The sequence below is a fragment of the Miscanthus floridulus genome, chromosome 12, assembly GCF_019320115.1.
Source record: "Miscanthus floridulus cultivar M001 chromosome 12, ASM1932011v1, whole genome shotgun sequence".
Taxonomy (NCBI): domain Eukaryota; kingdom Viridiplantae; phylum Streptophyta; class Magnoliopsida; order Poales; family Poaceae; genus Miscanthus; species Miscanthus floridulus.
The window spans coordinates 64475014-64496428 of NC_089591.1; the positions used below are offsets into that span (position 1 = coordinate 64475014).

The 21415-nt window shown below is 57.4% G+C and overlaps 2 protein-coding genes across 2 annotated transcripts; one reads left to right on the forward strand and one right to left on the reverse strand.

Moving 5' to 3' along the window:
• The first annotated feature begins 424 nt into the window (after window positions 1-424).
• LOC136496977 (acyl-CoA hydrolase 2-like) lies at window positions 425-2754 on the forward strand. The gene is made up of 6 exons (XM_066492759.1): window positions 425-690; window positions 765-857; window positions 1334-1401; window positions 2117-2198; window positions 2330-2376; window positions 2479-2754. Exons 1-6 carry the CDS (start codon window positions 669-671, stop codon window positions 2614-2616), a joined length of 450 nt encoding a protein of 149 aa, XP_066348856.1. The 5' UTR covers window positions 425-668; the 3' UTR covers window positions 2617-2754.
• Window positions 2755-12039: 9285 nt separating this feature from the next.
• Window positions 12040-20510, reverse strand: LOC136496004 (uncharacterized). Its single transcript, XM_066491759.1, has 8 exons — window positions 20481-20510; window positions 19800-20392; window positions 19165-19702; window positions 15535-15608; window positions 12811-13120; window positions 12602-12730; window positions 12375-12511; window positions 12040-12070 (listed from the first exon to the last, which is right to left on the reverse strand). The coding sequence occupies exons 1-8, from the start codon at window positions 20508-20510 to the stop codon at window positions 12040-12042; spliced, it is 1842 nt and encodes a 613-aa protein (XP_066347856.1).
• Window positions 20511-21415: the final 905 nt, after the last annotated feature.

Genomic DNA, 21415 nt, shown 5'->3' on the forward strand with positions numbered 1-21415 from the left:
GGGCTGGGCCGTATCCCACAGGTCGGATACGTATCAGGTTAGGTAACTCAATATTCCGAAAATTAAATAAAAAAATCAGATACTCGCATGATACGTATCGAAGCCGTATCAGCAGCGTATCCGTATCTTCTTGACGTATCTCCGTGTTACATATGGCAAGTGGCTCCACGCGGCCACGCGGGAATAACCCATGCCTCTGTGACTCTGTCGCTACTCATTTGCATTCATAACAGGTCAACAGCATTCCCATAAAATCTCCACTGACAAGCCGGCCCCTGTCTCCACCGCGCACAACACAGTCCCACTAGTCATGGACACAGAGCCACGCACGGAAAAAAGGACACCAAGTCTCCAACGACCACCGGCCTGACACGGAGGGCCCGCCCAACCACGCGCACAAATTGGAAGTCTCTCTCCTCTTGCAGTTGTTCATTTTCTCCTCTCGTCTCCACTTCTCCAGTCTCTGCTTCCCCACAACCCCACCACCACGAGTTCCACGGCCAAGTGGCCAACCAATCTCTGCTTCTGCTCTCCCTCTCTCTCTCTCTCTCTTCTCCGCGTCTTTAATCGAGTATTTTTATTTTGTCCGCGTCCTCCTCCGCCCTCAACCGCCTCGCTGTCCCGGCCGCCGACACCCCCTGCTCGCCGTTGCTGCAGCCGCGCAGGCGATGGATCGTGATCGCGAAGAAGGTAAAGCAGCGCCAGCGCGGACCTCGCCGAATTTGGGAGCGATTCTGGCTAACCTGGTTGCCATTGGTGTGCAGTGACCGAGTTCCTGGGGCAGGTGCCCCTCCTGCAGTGCCTCCCGGGTTCCTCCATCCGCAGAATCGCCGAGGCCGTCCAGGTCAGGAACCACGGTACGTACCTGGCGCGCCCGCGGGCGCTACTACTGTGCGTTAGCCGGCTGGATCGGTTGGCCGTTTGATCTGTTTCCTGGTTTACTCTGTTTGATTACGGAAGTATGATATGCGTGTCAGTTTCAGTTTGTGCCTTCGGAAATCGACGTGCTCTCGATCGGAGTGGGTACCTGACTTTGTGCTAAGCTCACAGATTATTTGCGACTTGCGAGTGTTTATTGTTACTCTACGATATTACAACAAAGCTCAAGTTTCAGATGTAAGCAAATGCGAACATAGCTCTGCGAGAAACAGGGTGCTGGTCTTTCAGTCAAAGCTCCAACCAGTAGTCCATAATGAATTGATTATGCTTAAGTTTCATCTTAATTATTTGACCCTTGGTGCCTGCTTAATGTGATCCCATTATATAAGGCTCTACTGGTTAAATAAGATTTTATTCTTCTGTCATTGAATGTGATGATACTGGTACTTTGCAGAGCCTGGTGACTATGTCGCTCGCGAAGGTGAACCTATTGATGGCCTTTACATCATATTGGATGGTCAGGTAAAGGTTATTCAAATTCTTACTTTTGTTGGTTCTATGCATACATGTACAACTTAGATGGCTGAGATAAAGATGTATATGCACTGAACGTTTCTTGTGGCGTACCTTTGCACCTCATTGTTGCCACCCATCTTCTGAGCTGACGCTTCATTGAATCTGCACTGGCGCAAATAAAATGTTCACAAAAAAAACTTTTATACTTCATTTCCACCCATCTTTGGCATTGATGATTATTTGACTGGTGCACAGAAGGCTGTAGTACCACTGAAAAACACCCCAACATGGATATATAACATCAGTAATTGAGTACTCATTTGAAACAGGTGGACCATATAATTTAGCCTGGCTTTTCTTTCTACATTGATTCCTAGTAGACTGCAAAGAACAACTTTTATAACAATGGTTTGTTTGTTCTGTTCTTTGGTTGAAAGACTTAGACTTCACTGAGTAAAGAACAGTTTTTATAACAATGATCTTATGTTCCTGATCTTCCATAGCTTTCCTGCCCTAACTGTATTACATTATTAATTTGTCATGCTGCTGGTTTCGTACCTTTAACTCGTTACTTTGCTTTGATATGTGTTAGTATCAACAAGAAAATATGCTAGAATTACATGTGCTTTTGATATTTACCATAGTGGGATGGGGGCAGAGGCGATTCTATTTTAGCAGTAATACTTTCTGCTACTTGAATGACATCCTCATTATCCTGAAGGTTGAAGTTTCTGCACCTGCGAATGCAGAAGAAGCAAACCTCCCAGACTATGTGTTAAATAAGTACGACTACTTTGGTTACGGTAAGACATTTGCTGTCATGATAATTTGGTTTAATTCTGTTGAAACTCATTCTGCATGAAAAATATATAAAACAGTGATGTCTTATGTGATTTCATTTCTTTAATTACTGATGCTTTGCATTATTTTGTAGGAACTAATAGTTCTGTTCATCAAGTAACTGTTGTTGCACTCTCAAAGGTGCTTATTTCAAACAGTCCCACTTTTAACTTATTATTTCTTTAGCTGTAGGATTCTCTTTTCTTAGTGATCTCTTGCTTATTGTTGACCGTTCTATTGCAGCTGACCTGTTTCATATTGCCCAATCAATATGCACATTTGTTACAACCAAAAACAATTTGGAATCCGGAGGAAACACCTGAACATTCTTTGCTGGAACAAATTTTGCACTTACAACCACTAGAGGTTAGTATAATGTAACGCATGTTTTATCAATTGTGCAACAAATGGATTTAAGACTGTAAGTGGAATCATACTGTTACCATATGAAGACTAACCTTGTGCTTTTAACTCACCATATACTTTGATTTACATCGCTTAAAATAAACAAATATGAGAGCAGGGATGGCTTTCAGAGATTTGCATGGTTGTATCTTCTTGATTTAATGCTAAAAGGACAGACATGGTGTCGGATACCATAAAAAGGGGTCCCCTAAGCAAGAACCGAAAAAATCGCTTAGACCTCGTAGAATATCGAAGCCAAGGAACAACCGCAGGCAAACCCGCCACATCCGAGGCCCTGGCTGGACCGCCCGGCCCACCTCGAACAAATATCCGGGCTCGCCCAAAGTGGGCTCGGCCCAGAACCATACCACGAGGCCTCGGACGAGGTACCGATTCTCCGACTCGCCTGAGGCCCCACACCGCGAGGCCTCGGACGAGGTACCGATTCTCCGACTCGCTCGAGGCCCCACACCGCGAGGCCTCGGACGAGGTACCGATTCTCCGACTCGCCCGAGGCCCCACACCGCGAGGCCTCGGACGAGGTACCGATTCTCCGACTCGCCCGAGACCCCACACCGCAAGGCCTCGGACGAGGTATCGATTCTCCGACTCGCCCGAGGCCCTGCGCCACGAGGTCTCGGACGAGGGACCGATTCTCCGACTCGCCTGAGGCCCCGCGCCACGAGGCCTCGGACGAGCACCCAGTTACCGACTCGCTCGAGGCCGGCTCGGCATCAACCCCGTCGCCGCTGCCTTGACCGACTTCTCTGACGGGACGTCACATCCAACTAATGCGTCCAACCACTCCCGCGACGTCAGCCGCACGACGGCACGGTACAGCGGAGTGGCCGACGAGACGGGAGTCACATCGACCCCATGCTATTCGAGACAGGACGGGGCGAGGGTTACCGGCCGCTGTGCTCGGCACTGTGCCCACAACGGACACCCGTGCCACGCTGTGCTGCCTAACCCCTGCTCAGGCATGGAAAGTCACGACCGGGTCCCTGTAGCCTCGGAAACGACGTGCAAGGACAACTGCTCCCTCCGAGCCTCGGCTACCCGCTTTCGGGCTCCTGTAGCCTGGGGAGTCGCGCCCGCCGAGCCCCCCACGACGGTCCAGCCTCCGCATCGACTGGGCCTCGGCTCTCTACGTTGTCAGCGCTCTGGGACCGGCACGTCGCCCGTAGTACGCACCATGCCCTGTATCGGGCTGCAGGAGCTCCCACGTCGTGCACAGGGCCTAGCTCCTGTAGCCTCGGAATCAGCGTACCCGTGCCATCGCATCAACCCGGCCTCGGCACTCCGCGCCGGTCAAACATACAGTGACCAGCACGCCTCCAACAGAAGAAGGCGCGCTTGCCACCACAGGAGCTCCCACGTCGCACAGGATCAGGCGTGGCCGGCACGTCGCTCCAGTGCACGGAGGACAAGACCGCTCCGTCGACCACGCCGCCACAGTGACAAGCTGCAGGGCTCGAACACGCCGCCTCTGCTCACAAAACGCCACGTAGCAAATGCATGTACCGCCCCTGTGCCTCCCTTTGACTATAAAAGGGAGTGACCGGGGCCGCTTCTAGAGGGAGACGGACACGTGCAAGCAACGCACAACGCTCTGTAACACGCACGCTTCCTCACTGCAAGAGATCAACATCTCAAGCAACTCACGTGACTCTACGTAGAGACCTGGGACTAGCTCCCTCTCTCGCTCAGCTTGTAAGCCCCTACTACAAGCACCTCGGTGCAAGGAATACAAGATCGCTCTCTCAGACTGGACGTAGGGCACCTATTGCCTGAACCAGTATAAACTTTATGTCTCTTTGCATCACCATCCGGGATTAGGGGCACGCAGTACACTTTCACTAGTCGGTTGAGGACCCGCCGGACCAAAACACCGACAGTTGGCGCGCCAGGTAGGGGCCATACTGCGTGTCAGCTTAGTCATCCCAACAAGTTCCGGATGGCAGACCCCGTGCGACCACTACGTCTCGGCACGGTGATCTGGTTTCGGAAGCCTAGTGTTCATGTCTCTAGGATATGAGTACGATATGGTACTCCTCCCACCCAGAGTCCCATCGACCGACGACGACATCACGCACCAGCAGCCTAGGCGCAGGCGGCGCCCGAGCTGCCGCTCTCGTCGTGCTCGCCAGGCACGACGCGGGCGGGACCACCCTGACACCGCGCGAGCTCAGGGCGACGCAACGCGCTCCGCCAGTATCCCATACCCGGATGTTGGTACAGAGTCCCTGGCTGGGGACCTGTCTAGCTTAGGCCTGGGCAAGGGAAAGACGCCGGTGGCGCGCAGCAACGCCCCGTCATCAAGCTCTGCCCCGCCACCTCCTGAGGAGTCGACTCCGGCGGAGCGGAGCCCGGCGACGACACCATCCCCGTACCCCTTCGGGTTGGGCAATGCCGCCGCCTACGCTTCCGCTCACGCAGAGCCCCCAGGATGCTACCAACGTTTCGCCCTCGACCTCATCGCCACAACCTCGGCCCACACCCACGCTGACTCCTCGGAGGAGGACGAGGCGTGGGCCGGAGCGGACTTCTCCGGGCTTCGCGACCTTAAAGCCATGCGCCGCTTCATGGCCGCGAGCGACTATTGCTTCGGCTACTCCGACTCCGATGACGAAGACACTTACGATCCCACTCGTGAGTGCTTCAACGTCGAGCTCGGGATGCCAAGAGCGAGCGATGAGGACGAAGGGGCAGGCAATCGCTCCTCGCCCCGTGAGGGGGCAGGCGACGCCACACCTCCACGTGTCGAGCCCCCGGTGGCGCGGAACGAGAACCCCGCCCCCGAGGAACTTCGACGCCTAGACCTAGAGCAGCTCTGTGAGCTTTAGGCCAAGGTCGAACAAGACCGACTCCTTCTGCAGCAGCTCCGAGACACTCTCGAGCAAGCGGGGTCGCGGTGATGGCGGAGCAGCCCGGCGGAGGGCTCGCGACGTCAACCACCGCATCAACAACGACGAAGGGGGCGAGCAACCCCCTATCTTCAATCGCGCTAGCCAGAACGTCGCGGCAGCGGCGATGCTACTCTGGACAATGCCCGAGCCCTCTACCTCGGAGGGGCGACGGGTCCACGGTGAGCTCCGAGACCTCCTCGAGACCGCTGCGGTACAGCAGGCTGAAAGTTCCTCCTCTCGACGGCGCGGGGGCGCCTCGGAACTACCCACGGCACCGCCTCGGCAGGATAGAGAGGCCTCGGTTTGTCCCGAGCCTGCTCGGGCACCAAAAGCCAACAAGGCCCCCTCGGTGCACGACCGCCTCAGCGACCGACGCGAGGCGCAAGGCGACCACGATGTGGTCAGCAGGCGACGGCGCCACGACAACTATGGGCCCGCCCGAGTCTACCACCCGCACCGAGGCGGTCGCTACGACAGTGGGGAGGACCGCAGTCCTTCTCCTGGGCCACCTGGCCCTCGAGTCTTCAGCAAGGCCATCTGCGGCGCCCACTTTCCGGCCCGGTTTCGACAACCGACCAACCTCTCAAAGTACAGCGGCGAGACCAACCCCGAGCTGTGGCTGGCCGACTACCGCCTGGCTTGTCAGCGAGGCGGCGCGGACGATGACCTGCTCATCATCCACGACCTCCCCTTGTTCCTGTCAGACTCGGCGCGAGCCTGGCTCGAACACCTCCCTCCCTTGCAGATCAACAACTGGCGCGACTTGGTAAAGGTCTTCGTCGAGAATTTTCAGGGCACATACGTGCGCCCCGGGAACTCCTGGGACCTCAAGAGTTGTCGCCAGAGGCCGGACGAGTCTCTCCGAGACTTCATCCGACGCTTCTCCAAGCAATGCACCGAGTTGCCCAGCGTCGGCGACTCAAAAATTGTCCAGGCGTTCCTCTCCGGCACCTCCTGCCGAGACCTGGTCCGAGAGTTAGGCCGGAACGTACCGACCACGGCAGCCGCGCTCCTCGACATCGCCACCAACTTCGCCTCGGGCGAAGAGGCTGTCGGGGCCATCTTCCCCGACAACGACGCCAAGGGTTAGCAGAGGGACGAGGCCCCCGGGGCCTCGGCCCCCCACCTCCCCAAGAAAAAGAAAAAGGGTCGCCAGGGGAAGCTGGAGGTCCTCGAGGCCGATCTAGTCGCGGTCGCAGATCGCAAGAATCCCCGAGGCCCTGCCAGAGGCCTCGGGCTCTTCGACGACATGCTTAAGAAGCCCTGCCCTTACCACCAGGGCCCGGTGAAGCACACCCTCGAAGAATGCACCATGCTCCGGCATTACTACACCAAGCCCGGGCTCCCCAACGACGATGCCAAGAAGAAGGGCACCGGCGACAGGGACAACGACAAGGACGACGGGTTCCCCGAGGTGCACAACGCCTTCATGATCTTTGGCGGGCCTTCAGCGTGCCTCACGGCGCGTCAGCGAAAGAAGGAGCGCCGGGAGGTCTTCTCGGTTGAGGTGGCCACTCTCCGGTACCTCAACTGGTCTCGGGAGGCGATCACCTTCGATCAGGATGACCACCCCGATTATGTCCCAAACCCCGGGCAGTACCCACTCGTCGTCGACCCGATCATCGGCAACACCCGGGTCACCAAGGTGTGGATGGACGGAGGCAGCGGCCTCAACATCCTCTACGCCAACACCCTGGAGCTCCTAGAGCTCGACCAGTCACGGCTCCGAGGCAATGCCGCGCCCTTCCACGGCATCGTGCCAGGAAAACGCACGCGACCCCTCGGGCGCATCGACTTGACCGTCTGCTTCGGCACTCCCTCCAACTACCGCAAGGAGGTCCTCACCTTCGAGCTGGTTGGGTTCAGGGGGACCTATCACGCCATCCTGGGGCGCCCGTGCTACGCCAAGTTCATGGCGATCCCCAACTACATCTACCTCAAGCTCAAGATGTCGGGCCCCAACGGCGTCATCACTGTCGAGTCCACGTACGAGCATGCATACGACTGCGAAGTCGAATGCATCGAGTACGCCGAGGCTCTCATGGAGGCCGAGACCCTCATCGTCAACCTCGACTACTTGGTAGCGAGGCGCCCGACTCCAAGCGTCGTGCCGGGACTTTCGAGCCCGCAGAGGCCGTCAAGCTCGTCCCGGTCGACCCCACCTGCTCCAACGACCGAGCGCTGAGGGTTAGCGCCACCCTCGACAGCAAATAGGAAGCCGTGCTCGTCGACTTTCTCCGCGCAAATGCCGATGTATTCGCGTGGAGTCCCTCGGACATGCCGGGCATACCGAGGGAGGTCGTCGAGCACGCCTTGGACATCCAGCCGGCTCCAGACCGGTGAGGCAGCGTCTGTGCCGATTCGACGAGGAAAAGCGCAGGGCCATCGACGAGGAGGTGCAGAAGCTTTTGGCGGCCGGATTCATCGAGGAAGTGTCCCATCTAGAGTGGTTAGCTAATCCCGTATTAGTTAAGAAGAAAATGGGAAGTGGATGATGTGTGTAGACTACACCGGTTTGAATAAAGCATGTCCAAAAGTTCCATTCTCATTACCTCGAAATCGACCAAATCATTGACTCCACTGCGGGATGCGAAACCCTATCTTTTCTTGATGCGTATTCCGGTTACCATCAAATCAAGATGAAAGAATCCGACCAGCTCGCGACTTCTTTCATCACCCCATTTGGCATGTACTGCTATGTGACTATGCCATTTGGCCTCAGAAACGCATGGGCCACATACCAGCGGTGCATGACCTAGGCCTTTGGCGAACACATCGGGCGAACCGTCGAGGCCTACGTGGACGACATCATGGTCAAGTCTAGGAAGGCCAGTGATCTCGTCGATGACTTGGAGATAGCCTTCAAATGTCTCAAAGAGAAGGGCATCAAGCTCAACCCCGAGAAGTGTGTCTTCGGGGTCCCCCGAGGCATGCTCTTGGGATTCATAGTCTCGGAGCGCGGCATCGAGGCCGACCCAGAGAAGGCCTCGGCCGTGACCAACATGGGACCAATCCGAGACCTCAAGGGAGTGCAGAGGGTTATGGGATGCCTTGCGGCCCTGAGCCGCTTCATCTCGCGCCTTGACAAAAAAGGCTTGTCTCTGTACCGCCTCTTGAGAAAATCTGAACGCTTTTCTTGGACCCCCGAGGCCGAAGAAGCCCTCACCAAGGTCAAGACACTGCTCACCAATCTTCCCGTCCTGGTGCCGCCGACCAAGGGCGAGGCCCTCTTGCTCTACGTCGCCGCAACGACCCAAGTGGTCAGCGCGGCCGTAGTGGTCGAGAGGCAGGAAGAGGGGCATGCTTTACCCGTCCAACGACCTGTTTACTTCATCAGCGAGGTGCTCTCCGAGACTAAGACACGCTACCCCCACATCCACAAGTTGATCTACGCCATAGTCTTGGCTCGACGTAAGCTACGTCACTACTTCGAGTCCCACCCGGTGACCGTGGTATCGTCTTTTCCTCTGGGAGAAATAATCTAGAACCGGGAGGCCTCGGGTAGAATAGCCAAGTGGGCCGTCGAACTCATGGGGGAAGCCCTGTCTTTTGCGCCTCGGAAATCAATTAAATCCCAGGTCTTGACCGATTTTGTGGCTGAGTGGACCGACACCCAACTACCACCTGCTCGAATCCAGGCGGAATGTTGGACCATGTACTTTGACGGGTCCCTGATGAAGACCGAGGCAGGCGCGGGTCTACTCTTCATCTCACCCCTCGGAGTGCACATGCGCTACATGATTCGGCTCCACTTCGCCGCCTCCAACAACGTAGTCGAGTACGAAGCCCTCGTCAACGGCTTGCAGATCGCCATCGAACTTGGAGTACGACGTCTCGACATACGAGGGCGATTCGCAGCTCGTCGTCGATCAAATGATGGAGTCGAACTGCCATGACCCCAAAATGGAGGCGTACTGCAAGTTGGTACGTCGCCTAGAAGATAAGTTCGACGGCCTCGAACTCAACCACATTGCGCGAAAATTCAACAAGGACGCAGACGAACTGGCAAAGATGGCGTCGGCACGGGCCCCTGGTCCCCCCGAACATCTTCGCCAGAGACCTCCACAAGCCTTCCATCGACTACGCCTCGGCGGCGGAAGAGGGCCCACCGGTCGAGCCCACCGCAGGGCCCGAGGCCCCCTCTAGTCACCAAGACCCCTGCGGCCGAGCTTGAGGCCGTGGAAATCAACGCGGAGCCTCCCGAGGCCGACCAGGACACGGACTGGCGAGTCCCGTTCCTTAATTGCCTCGTTCGAGGAGAGCTTCCTGCAGACAGGACCGAAGCCCGACGGCTTGCGCCACGAGCCAAAAGTTATTCCCTCAGCAATGGCGAGTTGTACTGGCGAAGCCCATCTGGCGGCCTCCAACGGTGCATTACCACCGAGGCAGGCCAAGCCCTACTTTGGGACTTGCACGCAGGAGCCTGCAGGCACCATGCAGCGCCTCGGACGCTCGTCGGAAATGCCTTCCGCCAAGGGTTCTACTGGCCAACGGCGGTCGCTGACGCCACCAAGCTGGTACGCTCCTGCGAGGGATGCCAGTACTATACGCGGCAGATGCACCTCCCGGCCCAAGCCCTCCAAACCATTCCCTATTACATGGCCATTCGCCGTGTGGGGGCTGGACATGGTTGGGCCTCTCCAGAAGGCCCCCGGGGGCTATACCCATTTGCTGGTAGCTATTGACAAGTTCTCCAAGTGGATCGAGGCTCGTCCGATCACTCGAATCAAATCCGAGCAAGCAGTGCTGTTCTTCACTGATATCATCCATAGGTTCGGGGTTCCAAACACCATCATCACTGACAATGGGACACAATTCATCGGCCACAAGTTCCTGACGTTCTGCGACGACCACCACATCTGTGTGGCCTGGTCGGCCGTAGGACACCCTAGGACAAACGGCCAAGTAGAACGTGCCAACGGCATGATCCTACAGGGTCTCAAGCCAATAATATACAACCGGTTGAAGAAATTTGGCAAGAAATGGCTTGCCGAACTCCCGTCGGTCATCTGGAGCCTGAGGAACACTCCGAGCCGAGCTACGGGGTTCACACCGTTCTTCCTGGTCTATGGAGCCGAGGCCATCCTCCCCACTGACTTGGAGTACGGTTCCCCGAGGCTACAGGCCTACAACGAGCAAAGCAACCGCACTGCCCGCGAGGACGCCCTCGACCAACTGGAGGAAGCCCGAGACATTGCGCTGCTACACTCGGCCAAGTACCACCAAGCCCTACGACGCTATCAAGCCCGGCGCATTCGAAGCCGAGACCTGAAAGTGGGCGACCTGGTGCTGAGACTGAGGCAGAGCAACAAGGGCCGCCACAAGCTGACCCTGCCATGGGAAGGGCCGTACATCGTCGTCCAAGTGCTAAAGCCCGGGACCTACAAGCTAGCCAACGAGAAGGGCGAAATCCTCACCAACGCTTGGAACATAGAACAGCTACGTCGCTTCTACCCTTAAATTCCCAAGCATTGTATATATTGTTTCTCGAAATACAATAAAGATGCGTTCTTTAGTTCTAATTTTTCGAGAAACCCCCCGAGCCTATCGATGGGGGATCGGCGTTACGATAACGCTATAAGGGAGACTCGGCTCTACCTCTGTAGAGGTGCCCACCGCGAGGCTCGAACAAGACTCGACTCTGCCTCTGCAGAACCGAGCCTCCCTCGGGGGCTAGAAGGGGGGACCCCCCCTAAGTCCCAGACACCGTTTTTAGTCGTTTTTCGAAAAAAATTCTACGCCAAACTCTCTCGCGTACTCTGACAAATCGATTGTAAAAAACCTAAGGACCGAAAGTCTGTCTCAGGGCCAAAAGGCCGGCCGAGCCGCGAGACGGCCTACGCCTCCGGGCTACGGCAACTCCCTGACCACCTTTTGCCTGAAGGGCAGCTTAGGCCCCGAGGAAGTTTTTTGTAAGAGATATGTTCAAAGACGAGACAGAGGGCAGAGGCTCGGAAATATAATAAAAAACGATTAAAAAACATATACACACAAGTACTTTAAAAGGCCTCGACGGCCACAAGCGTCATAGTACAATGATGTAAGTCCTAATCTATTTACATGGCCCCTTTGGCCCAGGTCAAAACTCAGGGTCGTCAGCGTCGGCGGTCGACGTAGGAGGAACCAACTCCTCTTCAAACAACCTGGCCAGTGCCGTACCAGGGGCCTCAGCCGCCTCCACCAACTTCATGACCTCCTCCTCGGCCTTCTCGTCATCCTCAGCCACGACGTAACCGTCGCTGACGGCCTCGAGGTCGATGCCGGCGTAGTGCGAGGAGACGACGGCCAGGGCGCGCTTGACGCCCGTATGCAGCACCCCCGGAGCCACTCGGGGACTCGGCCGCTCAACGCGGTCAAGCGGCTCCTGAGGGAGCTGCCTGACTCGACCCCCCCGACCTCCAGGGCCTCGCAGGCGGTACGGACGGCGCTCTGCAGCGCGTTGTGCTCCCGGATCTCGGCCTCGAGCACCGCCTGCACTACGACGGAGGCCTCAGCTGCTCAGGAGGCCTCCTTCTTCAACCCTGCGCCAAGACAAGCGGGATGGGGTTAAGCACGAAAGAGAACAAGCCAAACAGGGGCGCAAGCCTATGAGACTCACCCTCGGCTTTCTCCCTCCAGTTTTGGACCTCGACCCGAGAGGCCTCGGCCGCCCTGGAAGCCTCCCTCTCTAGCTCTGCGTCACGTCGGGGAGTTAGGGGTCGAACGCAAGAAAAGCAAATAAAACAAGGGGCACGGCTCAACAGGACTCACCCTCGGCCTTTTCCTTCCTGGCTAAGGCCTCGACTCGGGAGGCCTCGGCCACCTTGACAGCCCCCGCCAGGGCACCTTTCGTCAGCAGGTGCAGCGCCCTGCTCCGCCTCCAGCTGCTTGTCGACGGCCTTGGCAGAGGCCGCCTCTTGTTCGGCCTGGGACATGAAGGTGTCCCGCTCGCCGGCCACCCGGGTCAGCTCCTCCTCCAGCTCCTGGATCCGCGCCGCCAAAGGGGCGGCCTGCTCCCGAGCCGTGGCCGCCTCGGCCTTCATGTCAGCACAGCAAAGGCAGAGGTCCTCCACCTCCGCGCTCCGCGCCGACAGAAGCTCATTAGCAGTGGCGAGTAGGTCCTTTTGCTGCCGGAGCTGGTCCCAGACGTTCCTCTCCCGCCGGAGGAACATCGACTTCTCGAGGGACCGGGCCTCGAGCTCCTGGATAGGTAGAACAAACGTCAAGCACTGCGAGAAAACTCGGAAAAAGACGACACAGCACAAGAAAAGAAAGCGCGTACCTGGGCAACGCCGGGCAGGTTGTCAGCCACGACGGACAGCGCTGTCCGAAGCGACCGCTCCGCCAGCCGGCGGAATTGCTCGAAGGAGCCCCAGTGCCCCCCCCCCTCGTCCGCATCCTCGAGGGCGAACAGAGGCTCCCCCTCAGGGTCGTCCCGGCTCCGCCACAAGACGTGCGGGCTATCCCACCCGCGGGGCTCAGGTTGCACCCGGACGAGGGTCGAGCTCCCCTCGCCAGAAGTTAGAGCTGGCTGCTCCGCGGTGCTGGCCGCCTCGGCGTCCGCCACCTCCTTTGAAACATCCTCAATTTTCCTTGAAGGGAAAATCCACAGAATAAATTTTAATATGATAAAACCAAGAACTGATTCCATCATATTATCATATTTCAGTCGATGTCACAGTCATACATCGTAAGATTACAAGGATACAAGATATTACATCACTGGGGAACACACCTATTACAGAGTTATTCTAACAGAAGACTATCGAGTGAAGGCTCCTACTTCACTGGCATCATCAGAGTTGGCGTAGTGCAGCGTAGATTCCATCTCCGAACCAAACTTGAGCGTAGGCACGAGACCTTCTAATCCTTCTAAAGTCAGCATCTCTGAGAAGCAGGAAATCTGCACACCGCCAGATGTGTGCAGGCCATGGTCAGCACCAATGAGCTTTAGTGGAAAAGATAAACAAGGGATCCGGTGATCCTAATATTTGGCTGTGGTTTGCATCCTTAGCGCATGAGAAGTAAATAACATTAGTAATATAATAATAATAATATCCAATTTTTAACATATTCGCCACCACATCACATCTCATCTCACATACTCAGGTCGACAGGCCGACTCCCTCTCGGCACTTGTCTCAACGGCCCGTAGCCCCAAGGCTCACGACCGGGTAATACCCCAAACCCTGGAGGGAGGAAAGAATGACTCATCTCCTATCTAGTTTAAGCGAAACACAGGAAAGGTCCATAGCCGATAAGTCGGCATATGTATCGATCGATCAACCAAACACTCTGCAGAGGTTTTACATACCCACAAAATTAGCCATCCTCGGAGCCATGTATCTCCTAGGCAGAATTCCGATCGCTTGCTCGCCTAGAACGATGCCACCCTACCTCTCAGCCCTGGAACATCCCAAGTCTAGTCTGGGATGGCTGATACTGTGAGTCGTAGACAGAGCCGGGGCCCTCCGGATGTCAAGAGCCAGGTCCACAAGGCCTCCTGAAGTCTCGAAAGGGTGTGGGGGGAAACCGCGCGCCCCGTACCTCCTTGCACACGTTCGCCTAGCAGTAGTGGCATCGTTCTACCAAGTAGTCCGACCGTCCCGCACCATATAGGGCGAGTGGGATGTAAAGGATTCCCGGTGAGTCTGAGTACTAGTAAGTCCTTAGGGATTGACCAAGCCAGAATGTCTTCATCAGGGTTTCCATTTTACATGCCACCACAGCACCTCTACCCCGGGCTCCACCTCTCCGAGGTTCACACCCAAGGCCATCTCCAATTACCATTTACCCGCCACAGGTATTCCATATCCAAGTGCCCAGGTAGCACCACATGGCAAGACTCGCCCCAGGCTCGTCGTTATTCCAGCTCGATCGACACAACCCTCACTCTCCACGCACCCAAGACACACGCAGCACGCTCACACACCACCAAGTCCGGCACCCATAGCCAAACCCTTCCCAAGGGGTTCACCACCAGCATCGCATCCCCGATATAATACGAAGTGGAGTTAATAATAAGTATAGTGGTGTAATATGCAAGCAAGCAAGTAAGCATATATAAGCGAGCGAATGCGCAAAGCAGGGTGACGTGGTAGAGTGGGTTGCATCAGGGTAATAATGGCTCAGGTAGTAGCATGCATCAAAGTACTATCAAAGGAATAATTATAAAGCGCTAGCAATTCTAGATATTATGCAATGTCTAATATGATTCTCTAAAAGAGGGTGTTGCCATGACACCTGCGATGTAGAGGTAGTAGTGGTACAATTCTCCATTCGTTGGTGTTCCATTAGCGGGGTCACCTCCTCCTGCGTTGACTCCATTCCAGCAGTCCTTGTCGTCGTCCACGTTCTCTTGGTCCGATCGTCAGCTACTCCACGAAGCGACATGCAAGGCAAGAGAGCACTCAACACTCAAAAAGACGACGAGACGCAGGAAAATCCAATAATACCAGCGAGACAATAAGAGATACACGGCTTAGCCCTCTCGGCGGTCAGTCCGATTTCCTCGGGCCAAAGAATCACAAGTGGTGGTTTGCTAAGCACAAGCTTAAGTCGAGGCCTAGCTAGTACTTCCCGAGTCGATCTTGGTCGGCCTGTACGGCTTTGAGATAAATGGCCAAGACCTCAGCTCATCCTAAGCAAACACCACGGCTCGCGGTCTTTCGATCCGGGCGTCATAGAGATTGACATGCATCGAAAGGAGCGGCTATACAATTCCGGTCTCTCTCAATCCGTACTCCATTGTAATTGACGAGGACCAAGAAAGGGTGGGACAAGAGAGAAAGGTATGGCAAAGGTCTACTCCTTCCTATACACACGCCATGGCAAAGGACGAGGCTTCGGAAAGGAGCGACACAAAAGGACACGAGTGCCCAATCCACTGGTAGGGTACCAAGACCTAGGTGCACTAAATGCACTAAGACACCCTAGGGTTCTTAGCGGTGCGGTTGTCACCGCAAGAACCACAGAAATGCTACGGTCCAATTGGGTACAAACATACAAGGGCTTAAGCACGAAAGAACCAAAAGAGAAGAACACGCGATTCGCCTTCCTTTGATCTACTCGCCCTAGAAGCTGACGAGAATCAAAGGAATGGAATCAAGAGCGCAATAAACACCAAACAAGCAAGGGGCTCAATCCACATCTTACTGGATTGACGAGGATTGAGAACCAAACAGAGAGAAGAATGGAATCTGTACTCTTTCGACCAACTTGTCATGGAACGGACGAAGGTTGGAGAGAAGAGATACAGTCCCACGATCCAAACCAGCTCATAGGGCATCACGGCCGTGCAACTAATGGCACAATGCTATTCCCCCGGTTCGCAGCAGTGCGGTTGTCACCGCTTAGACCCGAAGGAATGCTATGGTCAAGGTGGTGCAATCATATAAGGTGGCTAGGATAAACATAGGCAAAAAGAGGTAGAGCCCGATGGTCATGGCGAGGGGACTCGCGGCCATGAGCTTATCCTACACGAGTTGGCATCCGTCTTCTACAATCATCATATCCCGACTCGTCCACTAAGTTAGGCCACAAAGGGCTCATTGCGTGCGGGTGATATCCGCACCAATGTTCAGTCCACAATGGTCAGGTCCTAGGGCTGAATCGGATTACTAATAATTGTAGTACGTCGGAGACAACTAAAAGCGAGGGAGCGAGTTATGCTCGCCATTACGACCACGGTGGGGCGAACCCACGACCGAAATGGTCGAACAATGTACTATCCCTCGACCGGCTTGAAGGCACGGTCCTTAAGCACAACATAAGAACAAGAATCCCAACAACCCAACATAAGAGCCAAGACACGACCACACAAATGGAGTAGCACATATCCATAGCGAGGGGGATGGGTAGACCTGCACAAGGGCACGGTGCAGACAGATATAGATAGATCAAGATCACGTATTGTAAGTGTACGAACGAGTATAAGAATGAGCAGGAAGGGGCTTTCGTCGGTGTCGGGAATGGCATTCGACTAGGATTCGACTTCGCGGCAAAGATGTGGAGGCCCAAGGGCTGTTGTAACTTGTCCCGGAGGGCTATGGCTGCCTGTGGCCAGCTGCGGGCAGCTACGGCCTACTGTGGCTAGCTGTGGCTTGCTGCAGCTCGCTGTGGCTGGCAAGGGCTAGCTGCAGCGTGCTATAGGTGGCCAAGGGCTGGCTGTTGCTGGCCGGGCGTGGCAGCAGGTGGCCAGAGGGTGGCTGCTGCTGTAGGACACAGCTAGGGTTGGCGACAAGGGTATTCGGCCAAGGCGTCGGGGCCATTTGCAAGTCTAAAAGAGAAGCAGATCTCGGTCTCGAGTTTTGCGGCACGAACAGCAAGTGGGGACAAGTCCACCGCGTAGAGCTCGATTATAGAAAAATGTGGGAACTGGTTTCACATTTTTCTGAGGTCGTATGGATTTTCTATGAATTTCCAAAGGTTAAATCCTTTTCTTGAAAAAGAAAAAGGAAGGATAATCCAGGGCTCGACACGTGGCAGCATGGGGCTGGGCCAGGCGCTTGCAATCACTGACAGGCGGGACCACGTCGTCAGTCAACTGTTGACCGGTCAACGGTCAACACTGACCGGGCTCAAGTGGGCACCGGCGGGCCGGGTCAAGGGCCGGATATGGGCCGGCCCGGCCCGAACACATGTCGGCTGGTTAGGCGGTCCGCGTGGCGGCGCTGGGCTCCTACTAGGCTCGGGTCCACGAGTGTGGCTCACGGTGCACCGTCAGGCAGGGTCCAGTGGACCGAAGGCTCGGTTCATGGTGGTCCAGGTCCATTTCCTTCTCCCTCGGTCTATGGCTCACGTGAAACTGGTGCACCACGCTGCTGCTCCTCCTTTCCTCTTGTTCCTCTGTTTCCCGATGGAGTCCCCCGCCGGCGGCGAGCTGACGCCCCCAGGCGACTTGGTGGCTCAGAGGCACGGACATAGGGCGCTAAGGGTTCGCGGGGCAGTGGCGAGTACTCCGGTGGGCTAGAAGACGGCAGCTGGGGCTCCAGGTGGCCGGCGACAGCGACGTGGCGGATCACGGCGGCGGCCGCGGTGCGTCGTAGGGCATCGGGGTTGCAAGGACCGGCCTTTCGTCCCCATGAAGCGGGAACGCGGCACGCGGCGGCGAACGCGACTACACCGGTGAGCAGGGGAGGTCGGGGCTCACCGTGGGGCTCGAAGGGGAAGGCTGGTGGTGCGGTGGTGAGGCGAAGCTGTGACGATTCGAGGCCGTGCTGTGTCGAGCCGCTATGTCGACGTAGTCGTAAGGGCGACGGCACAAGCTCCGGCTCCGGCGGGCTGCGACGGTGGGCTCCGGCCTTGCTGGTAGTCGCCGAAGGGTGGGAGGTGCTCGCGGTGGCGGCGTGCTCGACGACGTCCGTGCGGCTCCGGCGTGGCGTGATTCGGAGCAGCGTGGCGAAGGTGGCTCCGGGCGGTCATTCCGGCAGCGCGGTAGGCGACGTCGTGGCCCAGGACGTCGAGACGCGTTCGCGGGGTTGCTGCTTGACGCAAAGGAGGGGCAGAGCATGATGAGGCATGGCACGACGTCGTGGCAAGGGCATGGTCTCCGGTGTCGCGAGCAGCACGACGTGTAGGGCTCGCGAGCGCAGACCGGCCTGGAGCAGAGGACGATGGAGCGGCTTGGCATGGCACCGGCAGTTCTGCGGGCTCGGGGCGAGGTGGTCGTGGCTGCCGGCGTGGCGAGGCGCTGCGGACTCCAGCTCATCGGGCAGTGTGGGTAGAGGTAGGCGAGGAGCAGCGGCAGCGGCTAAAGAGAGTAAGTGAGGGAGACGGTTGTGGCGCTATTTAAGGGCATGGACGGCTTGGGTTCCTGAGGTGCCGTCCATCCTCGACGTCCGTGCCAGGGAGAGGGACACGCGGCGCGAATCACGGGCACCTGAGCCAAGGGGCACGGTCGGGACACGGGTGCAGGGGCGCGTGCCTTGCCACCCGAGCGGCGGCGGCGCCTAGGAGCACCTGCTCGCTAGGGCTTAGGGTTGGGGCAGCTTGCGGCTGGGCCAGCAGGTTCGCGCTCGTGGGCCTGTGGGGTACGAGACGGGCCGGGGTTGTTGGGCTGCTGCTGCTGCCCGCGTGGGCTGAAGGCAGGAGGGCCAAGTTGGGCTGGTTCGGTTACTCGGGCCAGATGCCCCTTTTCTTTTTCCTCTGTCTTCTTTTCCTTTTCTATTTCTTATTTCTATCCTACTCTATGCCATGGGTTTCTCACATTGGAATACATGTGTTGCCAACATGTATACCTCCTAGTGTGGTCCTCTAGGGGTCACTTAAGGCTCTAGGGTCCATGCCAAGGGTTGACAACTCACGTGCATTGATTTGATAAAGATAGTTGGTTGACTATAGAAATTAAGTCAAGGGGGTTCGAAACTAAAGAGATGAATTGAGAGAGAGAGGTAGAAGGATTCATGAGAGATTCCAGAAGGAGTCAAAAGGATTTGCTACGGACTTGTACTCTCCAACACAAAACCCTAAACCAACTAAGGAACTCCAATAAACTCCTACAAGCAACACTATATGTATGCAACAATTTATTTATAAATTGTTCTTTGTTTGACCTAGTATCTATAGGCTTCACACATTTGCATGAAAAATTTAAAAAGTTCGTATTTTTGGCTTCTCCAAAAACCCGGGTTGTTACATCCTTCCCCCGGGAAGTATCGTCGGAGGAGATTGAATGAACCTCCACCTCCCGGGCGCTCTCCTGCGACGGGGGTGGTACCGAAGCTTGCCCCGCCTCCGTCTCCGCATCCTGGGCCGCCGGCTCCGCCGCGCCCAAGCCGGCCTCCGCCACCTCGGCCTCGGTGGTCCTGGGAGCCCCGGCGTCCGCCACCTCGGCTTCGGAAGCCCTGGAAGCCCCGGCCTCCGCCACCTCGGCCTCGGAGGTCCTAGGGGCCTCGACCTCGCCCTCGGTGGCCTCAGCGATTGAAGGCGCCTCGGCTTCACCTGACTCGACGGCCCTGACCTCGCGGGGCGTAGGCGCCTCCTCCCCCGCCTGCTTCATGGCCGCCTCGGTAGCCTCTCCCTGGGCGACCGGCTCCTTCGGGTCGGCCCTGGCCGATGCCGCGCCACGCCGGAGGGCGGCTTGCGCGTCCACCACCCATCGGGCGGTGGAGCTGGTGCTCACCTTGAGCGCCTTACGTGGCGCCGGGGCGGGCGTTTCCGCCTGACGCTTCCGGCTGAAGACAAAACACTCACGAGGTCAGCATACGACCAAAGAACGAGTGGGAGATGCTACAAACTCCACTGACAAAACACTTACCTCGAACGGGACACAATAGCTTCCACACCGCGTCCCTCGTCCTCAGCAATGGTGGTGGCGGCGGCAGTAGCACGGCCCCCGTGTCCGCCGGTACCGGCCGGCCCTCGTCGGACTCTGACGCCCCCTTGACCCTCTGCGGAGGCGGTTGAGTCGCCCTCGCCGTCGCCTGCTCCACCTCCGCCGTCGAGCCCATCGGGCTGACGGCGCGCTTCCCCGACGCCCATATCTCAGGCGTGTCGGCCTCAGCCCCGGGGCGGGCGATCGCCAGCCTCAAGGCGTCCTCTCCTCCTCCTCCTGGAGACGCCCCGGGCGCCGTCTCCCTGACGTCAGGGAGGTCGTCCAGGGGACCCCGCCCCACCTCGCTCTCGTCGTCATCGCACGAAAAATTCATCGACGACGATGACGGAGACGGCTCCACTAGGAGACCGTCGTGCCTCTGTTGTCGGCGACGTTTCTCCAGTTCGTCGCGCTCGAGGCTCTTCCTCTTGCGCCTTGCCTCCTCGGCGTCCTTCCGCTCCTTGTACGCCTCGGCGTGCGCCCTGTTCTCCGCTCGCCGCTCTGCGTCCTTGGGAACGGGCGGCGGGGAGGCTCGCACATCCCTCATCCCCTGCAGGAACGACAAACGCAAATAAGGGAACAAATTGAAAACGTAAGGAGCAAGGAGGCCTCGGGGGCCGCAGCGACGCGTGACTCACCAGAGAGATGTACCCCCGCGACGGGCGCATCGGGAACGGGGTCAGATCACTGCTCCTCTGCCGCCCCTCCACCGTCTCTCTCACCCGACGCAGAATCTCCTCGTCGGAAAGGGTGACGGCGGACAACCGGATGCCGCCGGTCGGCTCACCCGGTGTCATCTCAAACAGGCGTTGCCGCCGAGCCATCAGCGGCAGCACCCTCCGGCGGTGGAAGGCCGCCACGACCACGACCGCCGTAAGGCCGCGACTGCAGCTTGGGCTGATCAGCCAACGGGACGCCGTACCTCCACCTCTCCGGTTGGCTCTCCACAACCCTCCCGGTATAGGGGGGAAGCCCGCCGTCATCATTGCGGAGGTAGAACCAGCTGTTGTACCAGCGGCGGTTGGACGACGCGAGCTGGGTCAGGATGTAGAAGGGCTGCCTGTCTTGGCGCACTTGGAGAGTGCAGCCGCCGGCCCTCAACGCCTTCCGCGTGCCCGTCGTGCCCGCCGGCTTGGTGTTGAGCCCCGCCCGAAAGAAGTGGAGCCACAGCTCCCAGTGGGGGGCGATGCCCAAGTACCCCTCGCAGACGGCGACAAAGATGGCCGCCTGCGCGATGGAGTTGGAGTTGAAGTTGTGGAGCTCCACGCCGTAATAATGCGGGAGCGCCCGCATGAACCGGTCCGCCGGCAAGCCGAGGCCACGCTCGTGGAAGGCCACGAAGCTCACGATGTAGCCTTCGCGTGGCCTCGGCTCCGGCTCATTCCCCGGAGCAATCCACTCCGGTCTGTTGGGGTCGGTGACCGGGCGGAGGAGACCGTCGTCGACGAGCGACTGCAGCGTCGCCGCAAACACGTCAGACGAACCCCAAGGATCCGCCTGGAGGACAACAGCGCCGCCGGACATGGGTGCGGTGCAGAATGTGGCTACGGCGGTAAGGCGTGCTCTCGCTATC

Bases quoted from the DNA above. Each gene is read 5' to 3' on its own strand.
- LOC136496977 (XM_066492759.1), top strand. From the start codon at position 669: ATGGATCGTGATCGCGAAGAAG. The intron at 1,402-2,116 runs GTAAAGGTTATT...ATTATCCTGAAG, and splicing joins ACATCATATTGGATGGTCAG to GTTGAAGTTTCTGCACCTGC. The intron at 2,199-2,329 runs GTAAGACATTTG...ATTATTTTGTAG, and splicing joins GTACGACTACTTTGGTTACG to GAACTAATAGTTCTGTTCAT.
- LOC136496004 (XM_066491759.1), bottom strand. From the start codon at position 20,510: ATGCGCCCGTCGCGGGGGTACATCTCTCTG. The intron at 13,121-15,534 runs GTATGTTTGTAC...TTTCCCTTCAAG, and splicing joins TCTTTCGTGCTTAAGCCCTT to GAAAATTGAGGATGTTTCAA. The intron at 12,512-12,601 runs GTGGAGGACCTC...GCGCGGATCCAG, and splicing joins TGTCGGCGCGGAGCGCGGAG to GAGCTGGAGGAGGAGCTGAC.